The sequence below is a fragment of the Pelodiscus sinensis genome, chromosome 8 (assembly GCF_049634645.1).
Source record: "Pelodiscus sinensis isolate JC-2024 chromosome 8, ASM4963464v1, whole genome shotgun sequence".
Lineage (NCBI taxonomy): Eukaryota > Metazoa > Chordata > Testudines > Trionychidae > Pelodiscus > Pelodiscus sinensis.
Window position 1 is genome coordinate 53,003,883 of NC_134718.1, and position 20,937 is coordinate 53,024,819.

The 20,937-nt window shown below is 45.8% G+C and overlaps 1 protein-coding gene across 1 annotated transcript in view; it reads right to left on the reverse strand.

Annotated features, from left to right (window-relative positions):
• FANK1 (fibronectin type III and ankyrin repeat domains 1) overlaps window positions 1–20,937 on the reverse strand; it is an 84,970-nt gene that overhangs the window by 1,914 nt on the left and 62,119 nt on the right. The window contains exons 5-8 of the mRNA XM_075935286.1: window positions 18,495–18,569; window positions 18,019–18,084; window positions 12,190–12,355; window positions 84–227 (exon numbers count right to left, since the gene is read on the reverse strand). Of these exons, the coding sequence (XP_075791401.1) occupies window positions 84–227; window positions 12,190–12,355; window positions 18,019–18,084; window positions 18,495–18,569 (451 nt within the window). The remainder of the gene's footprint in view (window positions 1–83; window positions 228–12,189; window positions 12,356–18,018; window positions 18,085–18,494; window positions 18,570–20,937) is intronic.

A 20,937-nucleotide genomic window follows, 5' to 3' on the forward strand; every position in this document is an offset into this window, starting at 1 on the left:
GTTAAGAATAATTTTTAATTGTAATAAAATTACACAGGTTAATTGTAAGTATATAATTAAACTGTTTATTGATAAAGGCTTACCATTAAAGGTGTCTTGCCATCTTTATCTTTCACATTCACATCTGCTCCTGCATCAATTAAAAGAGATGCCACATCCTTATTCCCTGTTACTGCAGAAACTCTCATCAACGGTGTCCATTCTAAGCATGTGTCTTTAACTTCTACCTATTGAAGAAAGGAAGAAATTTCTTAAACTTGAAAAATAAAAACCCTATTTAAGTAAACAAAGATTTTTCACGATTGCTGAATAATTGCTGATTTGAACAAACTCACAGCCACTGTGAGGATCCCATATTTTTATCATGTGGAATCACTAACAGGGACTAACTCATATATTTTAAATGAACTACATGCTGAAGTGCTTTGCTGGATCATGGCCACAGTACTCAGTACTTTCCTTGCTGGATCAAGCTCATAGGAGTTAAGATTCTGGATTGGCCTCTCAGAGGATATTAGAAGTACTTAGTGTACATATTTTAACTAGAGCCCCAAGAAGTTTCTCCTGCAGGCTACAGCAAGTGCATGCTCCTTTTAAGAGGAGGCAATGTATTCCTTGCTTTGCACCCAAGTCACATGGTAACTGCTTTAAAAAAGAACACATTTGAAGTGACTCCTATATGGTTTGAGGACTTTGAAGCTCATGCACTAACTGATATCTTCCTCATCCAAAAGAACCAATCATCATGTATTTATTATTCATTTCAATTTAAAATACCAAAATTAAATGCACCCTAAACATATCATTAATATTATTATAAAATATAAGCAGTACTGAACCAATCATTTAAATGAGAAATTTTCTAGTAAGTCACCTACAATTAAAAAAAAATTCCTTTCTACCTCTGTATCCTTGGTAATACTACAAGTAAATGCTTCAGTAGTAAACCTGAACATGACTGGATATCTAATAAAAGGGAGTTACTCACTTCATGTAGTAACGACTGTTCTTCAAGATGTGTGTCTCCATAAGTGCTCCACTGTTGGTGGCGGGTTGCCCGGAGCTGCAGATCAGAGCCTTGCAAAGTAATTTCCCCCAATGGGCCATGCATGCTCTGGAGGCATCTCGCGGCGTTTGCGCCTGGGTGTCTGACGTGCATGACCCCTCCCTTTCAGTTCCTTTTCTACACCAAGTAGAGGGGAGGAAGGGAAGGTTGTGGAGCACCCATGGGGACACACATCTTGAAGAACAGTTGTTACTGTACAAAGTGAGTAACTCCCTTTTCTTCAACATGTGATATCCCTGGTGCCTACAGAGCAGTATTTGGTTTGGATGGAGAGAGTCAGAGTCATCGTTTGGCAGTGGAGGACAAGATTGCAGTAGCCACCACTGAATCAGATGCGAGTTATAGTAGTATTGCATAATGTTTGGCAAAGGTATGGTCTGATTACCAAGTGGCAGCTTAGTAAATATCTCTTAGAGGAACATTATTCAAGAAGACCATGGAGGCAGCAGTAGCATGAGTGGAATGTGCTCATGGTGGGTTCTGTAGGGGTCTATTAGCCAGAGTGTGACATCTGACTATACAGATAGATATCCATTTTGAGATCTGCTGGGATGAAATAGGTGTACCTCTCAAGCGTTCAGCAATAGAAATAAAAAGTAATTGCGATTTATGAAAGGCTCGTGTTCTATCTAGGAAGAAGGCCATTGCTTGTTGGATATCCAGAGTGTGCACGGTGACACGTGGGGCTTTGGAAAAAAGACAGGTAAAACAATGTATTCATTCATGTGGAATGCTGTACAAACTAGATTTAAAGCCCTAAATTGAATTAGCTGTTATTCCTCCTGCAATGAGGTTTACCAGCTAATTCGATTTAGGGCTTTAATTCAGAATCCTGTTTCACTGCCACGTGTAGACGCGGGCAGTTACTTCGGGCTAGTCAATTTCTAAAATGGCGACCGGCTGGGAACATGCTAATGAAGCGCGGGATATTTAAATCCCATGCTTCATTTGCAATTTCGATGGTCCTCATTAGCCTCCCTAGATCTAAGTAGGGGGCTAGTGTAGACATACCCTTAGAGAAGAGAGTGACAGTGTCTTGAGCTCTAGAATGTAGTCCAAGATGGTGCTCAGTGGAGATGTGCAAAGGTCTATAAGTGACCTCTGGCACCATTGAGAGAAACGGGCCCATTTTTGTAAGTAAACCCTTCTAGTGGGAGGTCTCCTGCTGTGGAGGAGAATATCTTTCACTTGCTGAGAACATCAGGCATCTAGTTGCCTGAACCAAATAGGGGCCATGCTTAAAGATGGAGAGTGTGCAGCTGGGGATGCAGCATCATCCCAGGATTCTGGGAGAGAAGGTCATGTTGGTGTGGCAATGGGTAGAGAGGTTGAACTGATAGCCAGTGCAGGTATGGGAACCAGATTTGCCGTGACCAAGATGGAGCTATTAGAATATGTGCCCTGTCTGTGTGGATTTTGTGTAGGACTCTGGGAATAAGCAATACAGGGGGAAAGGCATAATGTAGAGAGGCCTAAGGAACACATTCTGAGGGAGCCTTTGCCAAGTCCTGCTTGGGAGCAGAATTGGGGGCATTTGGTGTTCTGGGGAAAAGCAAAGAGGCTTATGGGTAGCCAACCCCATTAGGAGATAATTGAATTCATGACCTCCCAATGCAACTCCCATTCATGATCCGCAGAAAAATTGAGGCTCAAAGAGTCCAAAGTGGTGTTGCTGGCACGTGGTATGATGCTACAAGTATAACCTGACTGTGGAGGGACTAACTGCACAAGCAGATGGCCTCTGCACATAGGAAGTGAGAACGGGCACGGCTTTGCCTGTTTATGTAAAACATTGTGGTGATATTGTCCATCAGGATCCGGACTGTGTAGTTGGAAATTCCGGGAGCAAAGTATGCACAGGCATTTCTTACTGCTCTGAGCTCCAGCAGATTGATGTGCAATGATGTCTTGTGCAGAGACCATTTGCCTTGGACCTCATGGTCATGCAGATGTACACCGCAGCCCAGGAGGGATGCGTCCGTTGTAATTTGCACTGTGGGCTGGAGTTGGTGGAAGGGAACCCCAGCTAGAAGATTTGCTGCTGACGACCACTAGAGTAAAGAAAGAACATCTGGGGGCTTATTAACTCTCTTGTATAAAGGGTGGCGGAATGGATTACAGATAGATGCTATCCAAAGTTGAAAGCATCAGAAATGCAAGCGGGCACGTCAAACCATGTAAGTAGTTGCAGCCATATGGCACATCAACCAGAGACAGGTAAATATGTTGGTGGAAGGGCTCATGGATAGGCTCCTCATCAGATCTTGTATAGTTATGAATTGTCGTTGAGGTAAGTATGTGTGGGCTGAGATTGAGTTAAGGTGGGTGCCTATGAACTCTGTATCTTGGACAGGGTATTACATTGATTTTTGTTCGTTGATGAGAAGACAGAGACAACTGAAGAGGGCTTTGGTCTTGTTTATCATGGTGTTTTCCTCCCGTGACCTTCCTCTTATCAAACAGTTGTTGAGGTATGGAAAAATGACTACATGTTGTCACAGGTATGCAGTGGTCACAGCTAACGCTTTCGAAAATACTTGAGGAGCTGAGGAAAGGCCAAAGAGTAGGACTTTGTATTGATAGTGATCTGCCCCCAGTGTGAAGCGGAGGTAACGTCTGTGTGCTGGATGAATGGCAATGTGAAAGTAGGCATCCAGTAGGTCAAGAGCTGCGAACCAGTCCCCTTGAGCCAATGCTGGAATGATTGTGTTTAGCATGACAATTGTGAAGCGGTGCTTTCTGAGAAATTTATTGAATTTGCAGAGATCAAGGATCGGTCTCCAACCTCGTTCTTTTTTCAGGAAGTATTTGAAATAGAACCCTCTTCTGTGGAATTCCTTGGATACCTTCTCTATGGCCCACAGCAGCAGGAGTCGATTGATCTCCTGTCTTAGTAGGTTGTCATGAGAGGGGTCCCTGAGGAGACATGGAGTAGAAAGTGGGGTAGGGGGATTAAGGTAAAGGGGTAACATATCCCATATGGATTATCTCCAGCACCCAGTGTCTGATGTTATGACCTCTCAGTATGGCAGAAAGGGAAGTATCCAGTGGGTAAAAAGATGGCACTGCTGTGACAGCACTGAATCATGAAGGAGGTCCCTTGACCATACCCTCAAACCAACTGTTTTGAGGACTGAGTAATAGAGGGGTGGCCATGGTTGGAGCACCTCCTCTTGGTTGGGCATCTTTGTATGGTCTTTGCGGTGGCTGATTATATTGTCCATTTCCATTGTGGTTGTATAGGGTGTACCACTTGTGCTGATAAGGCAGGGTATACATGCCAAGAGTACATAATGTGGCTCTTGAATCTTTGCTGCTGTGTAGTATTTTGTCAGTTTTGGCTGCAAAAAGTTTTTGTTTATCAAATGGGAGGTCCTCCACTTTGGCCTGAAGTTCACAGGGAACCGCCAAGGACTATAACCAGGATGCACTTCACATGTCCACTGCTGTGGTTGTTGCTCCAGCTGCAGTGTCAACAACATTCACCATTTGTAGGGCAGTATGGGCGATGGTATGGCACTCACACACTATTGCCTTCAGGATAGGCCTCTTTGAATCCAGGAGGTGTTCAATGAGTTCACCCAACTTTGAATAATTATCGAAGTAATGATTTGCCAAAAGGGCAAAATAATTCGCAATTCTCAGTTGTAGTGCGGAGGAAGAGTAGATCTTTCTCCCCAAAAGATCCAATTTCTTATGGTCCTTGTCTTGATTTCTTGCCCTATACGGCGGCAGTTTGAATCGTTGCTGAGCCAACTCCACAACCAAAGAATTTGGTTGGGGGTGTGTGAATAAAAATTCCATGTCTTTGGGAGGGACAAAGTATTTTCTGTCTGCCCTTTTACAGGTAGGCTGGATGGATGCAGGCATTTGCCCTAGTTCATCCTAGGTCTCCATAACTGCCTCATTTATAGGCAAGGCAACCTTCCCCTGCAACGTGGGGTGTAAACTTTTCAAAAAGCGGTGCTCTTTTAATTGCACTTCTTGAAGTGGGACTTGTTGGCTTGCCACCACTTTTTTAAATAGCTTTTGAAATTTATTAAGATAATCAGGGTATGTCTACACTAGAAAGTTAGTTCGAACTAACGGACGTTAGTTCGAACTAACTTTCCTATGCGCTACACTAGCGCTCCGCTAGTTCGAATTTGAATCGAACTAGCGGAGCGCTTAGTTCGAACTAGGTAAACCTCATTTTACGAGGACTAACGCCTAGTTCGAACTAGCTAGTTCGAACTAAGGGCTGTGTAGCCCTTTAGTTCGAACTAGTGGGAGGCTAGCCCTCCCCAGGTTTCCCTGGTGGCCACTCTGGCCAACACCAGGGAAACTCTATGCCCCCCTCCCGGCCCCGGACCCCTTAAAGGGGCACGGGCTGGCTACGGTGCCCGTGCCAGGTGCAAGCCTGCCAGCACCCAGCTAGCAGACCCTGCACCTGGCACGGCACAGAGCCACCCACCCGATGCCCCCCAGCCCACCCCCTCTTGCCGGGACCAGGCTGGCGGCTCCCAGGAGCTTGCCCTGGACCGCAAGAGGCGGGCACCTTCCTGGGCTAGTGCGGACATCGTGGACCTCGTCCACGATCTCCGCACTAGGCACAGGAAAGTGGCCGTCTAGGGCAGGAGAGCTGCCAGCCTGGCCACCCAGGACCAGGTGTGCATGAAAATCAAGGGGGTCCACTGAGACCCCCGACACTGAGCCCTGAGCTTACAATGGCCGTACTGGGTCAGACCAAAGGTCCATCTAGCCCAGTAGCCTGTCTGCCAACAGCGGCCAACCCTAGGGACCCTGGAGGGGATGGACCGAAGACAATGACCAAGCCATTTGTCTCGTGCCATCCCTCTCCAGCCTTCCACAAACTTTGGGCAGGGATACCACTCCTACCCTCTGGCTAATAGGACTCCATGGACCCAACCTCCATCACTTTATCTCACTTCCCTTTAAACTCTGTTCTAGTTCTAGCCTTCACAGCCTCCTGCAGCAAGGAGTTCCACAGGTTAACTATTTGCTTTGTCAAGAACAACAACTTTCTCTTACTAGTTTCAAGCCTGCTACCCATTCCTTTCCTTTGGTGTCCTCTAGTCCTTCTTTATGGGAACTCAGGAAGAACTTTTCTGAATGCACCCTCTCCACCCAACCCCTGCTTTTAGAGACCTCTATCCTGTCCCCCCTCCGTCTCCTCTTTTCTAAGCTGAACAGTCCCAGTCTCTGTAGCCTCTCTTCATCTGGGACCTGTTCCCAACCCCTGATCATGTTAGTTGCCCTCCCCTCTCCCAGCCTTTCTCTTCCCCTCTCCCACCTCCTTTTCCCAGTCTCCCCCAGTTTTGTTCAATAAAGACAGAGTCAATGTTGGAAGAAACGTTATCTTTATTTTGTACATCAATAAGAAGGGGGGCTAGGGAAGGGCAAGTGGAAGGAGGTGAGGGAGGAATGGGGTACGAGCCCCCGATGGGGAGGACTGGGCTGGCTCTGCGGGCTTCTGGGGGTGGAAGCTCTCCTGCAGCCCCCCAATTACTCCCTCTCCCCAGATGGCAGCCTGCGGCAAGTGCAGCCGGGCTGATGGCCGAGTGGTGTGATGTGCCCAGTGTGGGCACTCAGGGCACTCCAAGCCAGAACTTCTTTGCAAGCGGGGCACCCCTTAGAACTGTGTGTCCGGGGTGGGGGTCGGGACCCTTTAAGCGCAGCCCTCGGCTAGCCTGAGACAGCATCTCCATGCTCTAAGTCCTCCTTTTATGCCCTGCCGGCACTGCTTCCGGCCATCATTAAGCCCTGTTCAGAGTCCACTCAATGTGGACTTACTAGTTCGAACTAGCAAAACGCTAGTTCGAACTAGTTTTTAGTTCTAGATGCGTTAGTTCGAACTAGCTTAGTTCGAATTAACTAATTCGAACTAAGTTAGTTCGAACTAGCGCTGTAGTGTAGACGTACCCTCAGTTGGGCATGTGTCAGATGGTATGACCACCTCTTTGGGCAATGATGAAAAGTTATCTGCTGGAGACATGATTGGTACATGAGAATCCGGTCCCTATCATTTAACTGTCCCTCCTCCTCCTCCTCGGAGTTTTCAAGCAGAGGAAGGATTTAGGGTGGGAGAGGTGTCTTTTAACTGGTTAGAGGGGGCTGTAGACCACTGTCTATATGGGTGCTAATGCTCCCAAGGAATCCACTGCGGTAGATAGTGTGGAGGGGGTAAGCTCAATGTGGGTACTGAGAGGGCTGATGGGGTCTTTCTCTGTAATAATGTGACCATGAACCCATCACTGATGGGTGCTGTGATGAGAATGCACTTCTTTGGTCATCATCAGCTAAAAGGCTATGTTGAAAGAGTACTGGAGATCTAATTAGAGATGGAGAGTTGTGTACTGGAGATAACGCCGGTGATAAGACTTGTAGAGGTAGGGCGCAAATGATTATGTTTGCCTTGACTGTCAAGTGCTGAACTGTGCTCTTTCCGTTGTTGCCCATGTCAGCTGTGGGTCTGTTTCTAGTGGCAGTGAGGCTGGAACTGACAGCAGTGGCATTGGAGCCGGTGACGCTTTATTTGAACATGCCATTTTTGCTTGTGGTGCTGCGACTTTTGGCAATGCCAGGTTCTTATGCAGTGCCACGATTGCAGAATGCTTATGAGCTCCTGCTGGCACCGAGGAGGTGTGCACCAGTGCTGGTGCTGTTGTATGAGCCCTGTCCACATTTTTCAGTGCCACTGGTCCAGATGTGCTTGGCCTCTCTCCCCTGCTGACTCTAGGAGAAGAGAAAGAGAGCGTGCTGGCGAAGCTTTCTTTTTAGAAGCCTTTCTGGTAGGCAGGGAAGTGGCTCTTTTCTTTGGGGAGCTCTCTTGTGCTTGGAGACATTTCACCCCTTTCTAGGCTGCATAGCTTTATAGAATAGCATCATTCTGAGGTGGAGCTCTCTCTCTTTTCTGGCTCTCACCATCAGACTGCAGCAGTGATCACATTTTTGTGGGACACGGGCTTCCCCCAAACAACAAATGCATAGGGAGTGGCCATCTGACACTGACATGGGCTCTCAGCACTTGTCCCATTTCTTGAAGCCCGAAGAGCCTGTTGATACATCTGTGGTATTACTTTTGATTTTCTTTTTTTTTTTAAATGAGGTAAAGTTGAACAAGGGAAGCTATATACATCAATTTCTAACACAAACAACATAAAGTGACTATTAAAACACCAAAGTAATGTCTGAGGTAAATAGCTGAAAGAGTAGTTGACCACAACCAACGGTGGTTAAGAAGAACTGAAAGGGAAGCGTCTGGCCACACGCATCAGGCGCTCAGGCATGAACACCGTGAGATGCCTCCTGCACATGTATGGCTCAGTGTGGGAAACTGCTTTGCGCGGCTACACGGGGCACATCACCATCAGTGGAGCACCCACAGGGACATCACTTGAAGAATTTAAATATTCCCAGTCCATACTCTTTTATGGTAAAATAAAACCACTTTTTATGACAAAGACAAATATGATAATAACCTAGATAAAATTTATTTTAAACCAGAAAAAATAGAAACACGCCACTTCTATTTTAATATTTATATTTTTAAGATTGCATATACAATTTTATGTCCTGAAAATATGTAACTAATTTTCCTTTAGATTGGATTCACTGTGGAATGCAACAGGATCAAGCATCACTCTAAGATCTGGAGATTTTTTTCAGCTATCAGCAAGGCCCTATTAAATTCATGGCTATGAAAAACATGTCACAGATGGTGAAATCCAGTTTCCCTCCATGACATCTGATCTTTTATGTTCTTTTATCCAATTCTATATAGATTTCACAGGAGAAACCCAAAATTTTCAAATTGGGGATCCTGACTCAAAAGGGAGTGGCAGGGCTCACAAGATTATTTTAGGGGATCACAGTATTGTCACACTTACTTCTGGGCTGACTTCAGAGCTGGGCAGCCAGGCCGCTGTTGGCCAGGCACCCAGCTCTGAAGACAGCACCCACCAGCATCAGCACAAAAGAGTGGCAATACCATACATGCCACCCTTACTTCTGCACTGTTGCATTCGGAGCTGGGTGGTCAGAGAGACACGACTGTTGGCTGGGCATCCAGCTGTGAAAGCAGCCCCCCACAAGCAACAACACTGAAATAAGGGTGGCAATACCATACCATGGTAGCCTTACTTCTGCCATGCTGCCTTCAGGGGTGGGCGGCTGGGTAGTGACAGTTGCTGACTAAGGGACCGGCTCTACAGGCTATGCTTACTTTTTCATTACTGCTAGTGGTGGCTCTGCCTTTAGAGCTGGGCCCCTGACCAGCAGCCATTGCTCTCCAGTTTCTGAGCTCTGCAAGCACTGCTACCGCTAGCAGCATTGCAGAAGTAAGGTTAGCAGTATCACAATCCTCCCACAATAACCTTGCAAGCCCCCACACAAGTCCTTTTTGGGTGAGGACCCCTACAATAAAAACACCATGAAATTTTATATCTAAATAGCTGAAATCTTGAAAATTATGATTTTTAAAATCATATGGCAGTGAAATGGACCATGAATTTGGTGGGGCTCTAGATATCAGTAACTTCCACTATCCTACTCCCTGCACTAAGAATGCTTATGTGGCAATGAATTTGCAATGTGGGGTTTAATTTTGACCTAATCACCTTCTCTCTTACTTTCCAATCTTACAGGAGCCTCTATCAACATGACTTTCCTTAATCCGAAATTATTTTACAGGTCATTTCTCAGTGCTTTACTGTTCTAGTATTCTCAATTAGAATAAAATTATTCCCATCAATCCTTATCTCCATAACTTCAACTTCATTTAGCTTCCCTGCAGTCTTAAACCAGAGTTTTTGAACATCCTATCAACTGCAACCACTCGATTAAATTGTATCCACCAATTTGCTAATATTTGCTGAGCTGTTCCTAAGCATATCCTATTTTGTTCACTAATGCAAGTTTGAGTCTCCAAATGGTGCAAAATCAAAAGTAGGCAAGACTGCCGGTCTCTAATTTCACGGCTTGAGAGAAAATTTTTTATTAAAACTACAAAACTTTCAATTTTGAGCACTGTGGGATCTATTTCCATATTAACTATCTACAAAACAATTCTCTAATAATAGTAATTTAATTATAAAACAACAGAACTAAGGGCAGCACTACCCAGCTTCCTATAGCAGATTCTCAATGTTCCTAACAGAACTCTGACGACCTTCCCCTTTTCTCATTTTTTCTTTAGTTTAACAGTTCCTAGATATTCAGGACTTACGTCACAGTCACTATCCTTCCAGCTGAAGGGGCTTCCACTGAGCAATAAGATACACTCCTTTGTTTCAAGAGGCTCAGATAGGGTATGTCTACACAGCAAAGTTATTTCAAAATAACTTTACCAGTATCTACACAGCCAAACCGCTATTTCAAAATTAAATTTTTCAAAATTAAATTATTTTCAAAATTAGCGGAGGGCTTATTTCGAAATTGGTAAACCTCATTCCACGAGGAATAGCGCCTATTTTGAAATTACTATTTCGAAATAAGCGTTGTGTAGATGCTTATTTCGAAATAGGGGGCCTCCAGACCTTCCCAGGGTGACCTGGTGGCTACTCTGGACACAACCAGGAAAACTCCTATCCTTCCCCCCCCCCCCCCGAGCCCTTAAAGGGGTAGACTCTGGCCAAAGTGCCTGTGCCAGCTCCAAGCCTACCAGCCAAGAGCCAGCAGTCGCTGCACCTGACCCAGTGGCCCCAGCATGAGCTAGGCAGCCAGCCCTCCACCGCTTCCCAGGACCAGTCTGCCAGCTCCCAGGAGCCTGCCAGGGGCAGGAAAAGGCGGGCGCCTGTCTGATCCAGTGCAGAGATCAGGGACCTAATTCAGGTTTGGGGGGATGCTTCCAACGTCCATGATCTCCGCACTAAATGGGGGAACGCAACCATCTACAGGCAGATGGCTGCCAGCCTGGCCACCAAAGGCCACATGCAAACCCAGGGGCAGGTTTGCATGAAAATAAAGGAGCTGCAGCAGGCCTATGAAAGGGCCATAGGGGGCAGCTCCCAACCAGGGGCAGACCCAGATCCCTGTCCCTATTTTGATGTCCTGGACTACATCTTGGGGGGTGGGACAGTCCATGTTCCCCACGTGGTCATTGACCCTGCGACATAGCTTGCTGCCTCCTGCCGTTCCAGCACCTGCAGCCTCCCCAGCTACCTCTCCTCCTCCCACTCCTTCTCCCCCTCACGTTTCTTCCTCCACACCCTCCCCAGATCCCCAGGGATGCTGAGGCCCCCACACCCGTGGTGCTAGGAGACAGTTGGTCTGGTGAGACCCCCAACCCTGAGCCCTGAGCTTCTCTTCCTCCTTCCTCCCCTTGCCTCCCCCTGCCAGCTCCCTCCTCCCAGGTTTTCCCTCTCCCAACCTCCCTCCTCCCTTCTCCCACCTTCTTTCCCCAGTCTCGCTTCTCCCCCCACTGCAGTTTTGCTCAATAAAGAGACTTTGTTGTAATGAACACGTGTCTTTTAATGTACAGCAGGAAGTGGGGTTAGGGAGGGGTATGTGGAAGGTCGTGAGGGAGGAATGAGGCACATTCTAGTAGGGCACACTAGAGAGATTGTTACTGCCTGCAGAACGTGCTGCCAGGTTCACAGCAACACGTCCAGGAGAAGCACCAGAGTGCCCAGGGGTGGCTCCGGCTCCATACTGCAGAGTGATGTGGTGTCCTGAGGGAGGGCAACCAGAACACACAAAGAAAAAAATGCTTTGCTGTCCCGCAGCAAGGTAGGCAAGCAAGCACGGAAACCTGCGAACCAGGTGCTTAGGGGGGAGGGTCCCTTTAAGCACAGGCCTCCAATAGCCTCAGGCAGCAGACATACAAGGTAACTCCTGATCTGATGCCCTGCCAGAACCAGTTCCGGCGGCCTTAAATGCGATTCAGCATCCTATCAGTGTGGACACACTATTTTGAAATAGCAAAATGCTATTTCGAATTGCATTTTGTGTCTAGACGCATTATTTCAAAATAAGCTATTTTGAAATAATGCTGTAGTGTAGATATACCCCATATGCTTGACAGAGCACTAAAATTCCCAAAGTATCACCAGGATACCAGGCAACCTCTTTATGTCCCATAACAATGTTGTTTTCCATTAAAAATTCAGATAAATAATCCATACCTGACAGCCATCGTTAATCAGCCATTCAATAACTTCACAATGTCCTCCATCCACAGCCCAGTGCAAAGCTGTACAACCTCCCAGATCTCTGACTTTCCAAGAAGCTCCTTGTTCTTTGAGATATTTAATAATATCCAGGTGACCAGCAAAACAAGCTAACATTAGGCTGTAACATGAAAAGAATTATTTTGCTGGAAGAATGGGGCATCATTATTATTCATACATTAGTGACTTACTTTAATTTGGGTAGGTTTTTCTTCTCAACTATTAATTCTGAGCTGAAAACCACAAATTTTACTGATATTTAATGCACAGCTATGCTGTAGCTATCCTTGAGAGAAGATGAAAGGCAGGCATAAGGAGTCCCACACCTACTGCTGTACCACACTTTAGCTTCAGTGCTTCAAAACAAAAGATCATCATAATGCTACAGCCAGCATAAGCAAACTACAGAGGAGAGCACTTCTAGTATTGAACACCACAGTACAACCTTCCTGCACATAGACAAGCATATGAAGGCCAGGGTCCAAGCTAAACTTTTATTATAGGTATAGAAATGGTAATCAATAAGTTCATCATCAGACAGCGATGCTGGAAGCATTATGCTTTCTCCAACCCTACATAAGCAGAAAAGGCAGTATGTTTCTCAACCTTCTCAAACTGACAATCCCTTATTCAAAATAAAAAATGATTGAGACTCCTTTACATTTACTATAAATGGCACAGTAAAAAATGTATCAATAATAATCCTATTAATCTATGTTTGTATGCAAAGTTAACAGAGAACACTAGACCTTAAAGCAGGGATGGGCAATAATTTTTGATGCAGGGGCCACTCCCAGATTTGGAAAGTGGTTGAGGGCCACACTCTTCCATGATATTAATGGAGGAAGTTCAGGGTCTGGGATGGAGGTTGGGTGCAGAAGGGCCTGTGAGGTCTGGGAGTGAGTTTGGGTGAAGAGGAGGAGGCAGTTGTGACCCGGGGCATGGGATTGGAGTGCAGGGATCTGGGTTGTGACCTAGGGCTGGGGATCATAGTGCCAGGGTTTGGGTTGTGATGTAGGTCAGGAGGGGACTGTGATCTGGGACATGGGATTGGGGAGCCGGGTCTGGGAGTGGGTATGGGCTCAGGAGGGTTTGGATTATGTGGGGTAGAGGGACAGAGGGCTGGGGGTACGTGAGGGGCTTGTATACCACAGGCAGGCTCTGGCCAGGAGACTTGCCAGTGAGAGATTCCCAGCCAGCAGCCCAGCACATTTCTTAGGCAGGAACCTGCTCCAGCCCCACACAGGCTACAGGGCCATGTGCTCTGTGAATGAGAGCCTGAGGGGAGGGGGGATTGGTGCTTCACGTGCTGCCTGTTCTTTGAAACAGACAGATCCCATTGACCAGAAACTGGCCAATGGGATTGTGCTGGGGACGGGAGCAGCTCGTGAAGCACCACTCCCCCCTCCTCCCTGCTCACAGTTTGTGAAAAATGAACAGCCCAGCAGCTGCTTTTCTGTGCAGCATGCAGGGGTGGGGCAAACAGGGGCATCTTCCTGAGCCTCCCTGCTGCGTCCATGGGCTGGATCCGGTGGTTTGCTGGGCTGGGTCTGGCCCATCGAGAGTATTTTGCCCAGGCCAGCCTTAAAGAGTAAGGGTGTACAGAAAGCAAGGGAGATTATTTTTGCTTTAGATTGTAATACAATCAGTGCCTCGTGATCAGTGCCTCGTGATCATCTTGACTGCCAATCATGATCCCCACTGAAAAATACTTATTTAATTAATGAAAGCAATGGACTAGGACTCAAAGAATATGGTTTCTATTCCCTGCTCTAACAGTGCCCTACTGAGTGACACTGAGCAAATCACTTAATCTTTCTGTCCCTCATTTTCCCTCTCATCCTTTGTTTGTCTATTTAGATTATCAACTTTTCAGGGAAGAAACTGTCTCCTCCTATATTTTACTATATCCTAATACACTGGGGCACCTAATGTCAGCTGGGGCATGCAGGCACTATTATAATATTAATAACAGTAACACTATAAATCAGAAACACAAGATATTATCATCTTATTACCTCACCCACCTTGTCTCTCTAATATCCCGAGACAGAAATGGCTACAACTATACTGCACAGAATAACATTATTATTCATGTGATGCACTCCTACCTTAACACTGTTCTGGCTCTCAAACCTTAATTAAGTCCATAATGTGAAATGAAAATATAAACACATTTTTAATCAGACAAAGCTCTGGCTGGGATGATTTAGTTAGGGTTGATCCTGCTTTGAGCAGGGATTTGCACTAGATGACCTCCTGAGATCTCCTCCAACCCCAATCTTCTATGATACTATGAGTCAATGTGTTAAAATTAAAACATAATTAGGCTGTGGTGATGATGATGATGATGATACCAAGATGATTTTAACTAGCCATCTGCCTAGGTAATGTCTAGACCAGGGTGGGCAATAATTTTTGATGGGGGGGCCACTCCAAGAATTTGGTACGTTACTGAGGGCTGCACTCTTTCATTATATTGATAGAGTAGGTACAGGGGTCTGGAATGAAGCTGAGTGCAAAAGGGATTGGGGTTGTGGGATATGGGAGAAAGTCTGGGCGAAGGAGGGGATTGTGACCTGGAACAGCAGACTAGAGGTGCAATATGGCGTGCAGGGTCTGGTAGGGGGTTGTAACCTGGGATGGGATGCAGGGTCTCGGAGAGGATTATAATCTGGAGCAGGCGTGGAGAAGGAGATGCAGGTATTTGGGTTGTGGGAGCGATAGAGAACTGAGGTGCAAGGTCTGGGAGGGGGTTGTGACTTGAGGAGTGGTGTAGGAGTGGATGCAGTGTCTGGGAAGGTGTTTGGGGAGGGTGCAGGAGAGGGGCAGAGGGTTGCAGGAGGGAGGGGCTGGTTTGCCAGAGGCAGGCTCGGGCTGGGAGACTACCTGGGTGGCTCCCAGCAAGCAGCCCAGCAGGTTCCTTAGCCCGGATCCCTGCCTTCCATGCCCCTATACAAGCTAAAAGCAGCTGCAGGGGCCATGTTTACTCCTGCGGGCACTGTGAGCTTGCGAGTGAGGGAGGAGGGGCACTTTACATGCTGCCTACCCTGCAAACAGGCATCTGCTATTGGCTGGAAATCAGCCAATGGGAGGTAGTGGGGGTGGGGGCAGCATGAAAAGACTCTCACCTTCCCTCCTCCCCGAGCTCTCAGCATTCAGGGATGCACACATGGCCCTGCAGCTGGCTTTACTGAGTGCCAAGCGGGGGAAAGGAAAGCAGGGAGCTGGCAGAGGCTCTCGTGGGCCAGATCTGGCTTGCAGATCATAGTTTGCCCAGCCTTGGTCTAGACATTTGTCTCATTAGTGATTCATTAATCTCTCTCTTTTTCTGGCTAATCTCTTTTAAATAAAATTACTATGTGGCTTCCAAACTATACATTCAGATAACATACTCACACTTTGTATTTCTATTACCCTTGCCTTCTTTTTTCCACAAAATTGGGTTCTATACCCACCTTTCCTGCCTTGTTCCTATTTAGACTGTAAACAATTAGGATAAGGATTGTCTTATTTTATTTTTGAATATCACCTGTCACATACCACCTGTTGCTACTCCGATCTATGCTAGTATACAAATAATGAAATCACAGATTTACTTTTTGAGCACTTAAATTCATTGTCATCCATAATAAGTTTATGTTAATCATACAAGAAACAGTAACCAATTGTCAAAATTTTCCCTATATTTTTAATTGCAAAAAATCTCATGTATATCTGTCTTTCATAGTGTTGTGTATATACACTTGCTAATCTCAGATGATACATTTGATCTTAGCCCTTAAAAGGCTTGATCTAAGCCTTCAGTCTTTCCCAAACCCATGAACCCTGGCATCAAATGTCTGCATGGATAGAGATGGAAAACATGCTTTACCAATGCATAGGAAATCAAGATAATTACACTTCTTTGGAAAATGTGGAATAAATTTAATTGAATATTGGTGCCTGTGTATAAGGAAGTATATAGATAATATTGAGCCTTCTAGTTCATTACCAGGCCAAACACACTCATATGTGCACACTACGACACCAAGAAAGCCATAACTGGCCCATTGATCTTTCAAGGAGGCAGATAACCAGATTTGTGATCTCACAAATAAAAGAAGCAAATGGACAAATATCTAGGATACTAATAGGTTCATTACGGGGAGCAACTGCCTTTTGGATCATATGTGAAACTAGGTAACTCTACCTCTCGTTGTCTGATTTACTAAGTACCACACACAGTAGCCCAGTTATGAGTGGAGAGGAAAAGCAGGAGCACCGAACTGTCAGAAAGGATTGCCTAGAGCTAACAGTACAATGGGGAAATCAAAGTGGCTGCACTAGAAACTGAAGTAGCTCTACAAATGGTCTGGGCTACCTGAATGCTTCAGGGTGACAGCTTTAACGGATCCTAGCAGACAGGCACAGTAAGGACTAAACCAGAAGGAAATCACTGGGGAAGCCAAGTTCCAGGGAAGACATTTATGTAGAACACAAATGAGACCAGATTAGAAAAAGCCCTGAGAGTATCACAATAATGACACAGATAATGACAAAGTCCAGGAGAAACAGCAGCCTAGAAAGCTTAACTAGGTTTTAGGATGTGCCACCTTATGCAAATCACTTGTTTGACTAATTTTCATATTTAAATTCAAGTATTACCATACATTTGATTTTAAAAGTTATGCGCTGAATTAGTGATGACAAAAGGCAATGTCATGACAGTCCTGGTAAATGATACCTTATGTTTATCTCCAGGGCGGCTGAAGCCTCCACTGTCCACACATTTATCAGTCTCTCTGATGAGTCTGCCCATTATTACAAACTGTTAAGGTGAATTTGTGAGATGGGAGCAGACATGCATCAAATCCATCTCATATAGGAGTTATCAAACAGTCACTAGATGGGATCAATTTTCAGTTGAATATGAATTTTGTGAAGAGGCTCTAATACAGAACAATGTAAGGTGCTTAAAAATTGCACATCAGCTATTCCTTAAATATATTTTTGTCTCTTTTTTTTACAAATATGGCTGTGTCTAGACTGGCAAGTTGCCAGCTGTCTACACTGGCCGCTTGAATTTCCGCAACAACACTGACGATCTCATGTAAGAAATCAGCACTTCTTGCGGAAATACTATGCTGCTCCTGTTCGGGCAAAAGTCCTTTTGCGCAAAAGCTTTTGCGCAAAAGGGCCAGTGTAGACAGCTCAGATTTGTTTTGCACAAAAAAGCCCCGATCGTGCAAATGGCGATTGGGGCTTTCTTGTGCAAAAGCACATCTAGATTGGCACGGATGCTTTTCCGCAAAAAATGCTTTTGCGGAAAAGCATCCGTGCCAATCTAGATGCTCTTTTCCGCAAATGCTTTTAACAGAAAACTTTTCCGTTAAAAGCATTTGCAGAAAATCATGCCAGTCTAGACGTAGCCATATGATCATAGAGATAGTAAAGTGAAAAATCAATTGCACTGGCTAGAGCCATGCAATGAGAGTAAATCCTGTGCAAGCTTCCTCTCTTCCTCTTCAGATCTCTGCCAGTGTAGCTGATTACTGATCTACAATTCTCTTTTCTATTGCAGTACTCTCTTCTTCCTGAGCAAAGCTTGAGTTTACTGAATTCTGTGGTAATTTTATGGTGTTTTTAAACGGAAACTAAAATTAAATCAACAAAACTTATTTTCACTTATAACTAAAACTAGAATTTGAATACTAGTTTCCAGAACTGAACAAAATAATGATGCAGTAATCCATAATACCAGTTACCCCAAATCTCTCATGGCACAGTATATCCACGCAGTACCTGTCCTTTCCACTTCCATTCTTCTCGTTTACATCTGTTCCATGCTCTACCAGTATTTTCACAAGTCTAGATAATATAAAATATTTTCATCAAGAAAAGTACCACTAAACTAACATTTATTATTAAAATGGAAACTTTGAAAGAGTAAATAAAAACGTAGTTTTGCACGCAAAATCTATTACTGATAGGTTCATTTTTTTTTTATTTTTTAACTAAAAGCCTTTTTTTGATTTTCAACAACAAATACACAGAAGAATAAAATAATCACTGTATTAATTTTATAAATTGTCAAGTTGCCTTTATATTATGAAATTTATAAATTATCAAAGTTGCCTTTATGTTATGAAAAAAGCAACGTCAATAATATTCTATTGCATGTTTCTTAAATTGATTATCTATTATTCTGCTCCTAATATAGCAAAGAAATGTAAAAATCAATTATATACAATGAAGAGGTAAAAGAAAAGCAGTAATACCCATCATATCCTTTCTGCGAAGCAACCATCAGAGCAGTAAATCCTAGTTTATCAGGAACATCCACCTTCACATGTCTTACAGGAGAAAAGAAAATGTTACAAACTAGTGTATCTCAAATATTTTCAGAAACAACTACAAATCTTTCTACAACATATTTCTAAATACAATGAGTAGTCCTGTGGCACCTGAGAAACTAACAAAAACATATAAAATCATGAGCTTTTGTGGGTAAAACCCATTACAAATTCAAAGCATTATAAATACCTAGCGTATTTTCCAGCGTATAAGACGACTTTTTATACTAAAAAACATCCCCCAAAAATCGGGGGTCGTCTTATACGCCGGGTATAGAACATCCCTGTGCTGATACTGTATGTCCGTGGTCCCCAACACAGTGCTCGGGGCTGGCCCCGGGCACATGGTGCACGGTGAGTGCCGGCCCGGGCGCGCAGCGCTTGGCGGGGGGAGCGCCAGCCCAGGGCGCGCGGCGCTTGCGGGGGGGAGCGCCAGCCCCGGGCGTGCGGCGCTTGAGGGTGGGTGTGCCGGCCCCGGGAGCGCAGCCCTTGGAGGGGGCACCAGCCCCGGGCGCATGGCTATGGGGGGGGCCACCCCCGGGCGCGCAATTGTCCCCGCCCCCAGGTTGACAAAGCAAAGAGTCAACCTGTGGAACTCCTTGCTGCAGGAGGCTGTGAAGGCTAGAACTGGAACAGAGTTTAAAGGGAAGTGAGATAAAGTGATGGAGGTGGTAAAGTGAGATAAAGTGGTTGGGTCCATGGAGTGCTATTAGCCAGGGGGTAGGAGTGGTGTCCCTGCCCAAGGTTTGTGGAAAGCTGGAGAGGGATGGCACGAGACAAATGGCTCGGTCACTGTCTTCGGTCCATCCCCTCCAGGGTCCCTAGGGTTGGCCGCTGTCGGCAGACAGGCTACTGGGCTACATGGACCTTCGGTCTGACCCAGGACGGTCATTGTAAGCTCAGGGCTCAGGGTCGGGGGTCTCAGAGGACCCCATTGATTCTCTTGCACACCTGCTCCTGGGTGGCCAGGCTGGCAGCTCTCCTGCCTAAGCCGGCCACTTTCCTGTGCCTAGTGTGGAGATCGTGGACGAGGTCCACGATGTCCGCACTAGCCCAGGCGGGTGACCGCCTCTTGCGGTACCGGGCAAGCTCCCAGGAGCCGCCAGCCTGGTCCCGGGAAGAGGGGGTGGGCTGGGGGGCATCAGGTGGGTGGCTCTGTGCCGTGCCAGGTGCAGGGTCTGCTGGCTGGGTGCTGGCAGGCTTGCACCTGGCACGGGCACCGTAGCCAGCCCGTGCCCCTTTAAGGGGTCCGGGGCCGGGAGGGGGGCAGTAGAGTTTCCCTGGTTTTGGCCAGAGTGGCCACCAGGGAAACCTGGGGAGGGCTAGCTTCCCACTAGTTCGAATTAAGGGGCTACACACCCCTTAATTCGAACTAGCTAGTTCGAACTAGGCTTAATCCTTGTGGAATGAGGATTACCTAGTTCGAACTAAGTGCTCCGTTAGTTCGAATTAAATTCGAACTAACGGAGCGCTAGTGTAGCGCCTATGAAAGTTAGTTCGAACTAACGTCCGTTAGTTCGAACTAACTTTGTAGTGTAGACATACCCTGAATTAGTCTGAGTGCATCTCTATGGTTATGGTATTCTTTGGCATTTGTGGTCAATTTGTGAAGAACAGATGAGAGATATGTGCTTATCATATTCATATAAGGAGGATGGATGAGCTTGATACAATGGGTGAAGTAGAATGGATTACTTTACTTTCACTGGGTTGCTAAAAAGGGATGGTATTGCTGCACATGAAAATAGCTGTGGAGCTCAATCCTGGTATGGGAACCCATTACCCTTTTTTCATGCAACAAACAGATTAGGTATACCTCTATATGGGCAACACATGAAGCCTTTTTCCCTTGCTCTGTCCGATACAGTAGTCTCAGGCCACCACATTCTGGCCTTCTGTCATGGATTTGAGGGATGGCCAAGAGTCTGGGGAGTAAGGGGTTAACTGTACCTAGCCAGGTAGCAGTCAGCCAATAGAAATGCAGATAGGGATTTCAAACTGAGACAAAGGAATTTTGGGGTTTTCCCTCCTTTGTCTCTGAGCCAGTTTTGCTCTAGATACTGAGGGAGACAGAAGACATGTCTCTCTCCAAGGCTGTGTCCAGACTCAGGGTTTTTTTCGGGAAAAGTAGCCTTTTCCCGAAAAAACTTCCCCTGCGTCCAGACTCAAGCCGCGTTCTTTCGAAATTATTTCAAAAGAACGCGGCTTTTCTTTCGATGGCGGTAAACCTCGTTTCACGAGGAAGAACGCCTTCTTTCGAAAGTTCCTCTTTCGAAAGAAGGCGTTCTTCAATGTAAATGGGGCTTCCTCGAAAGAGAGCATCCAGACTCGCTGGGTGCTCTCTTTCGAAAAAGCGGATTGCTCTTTC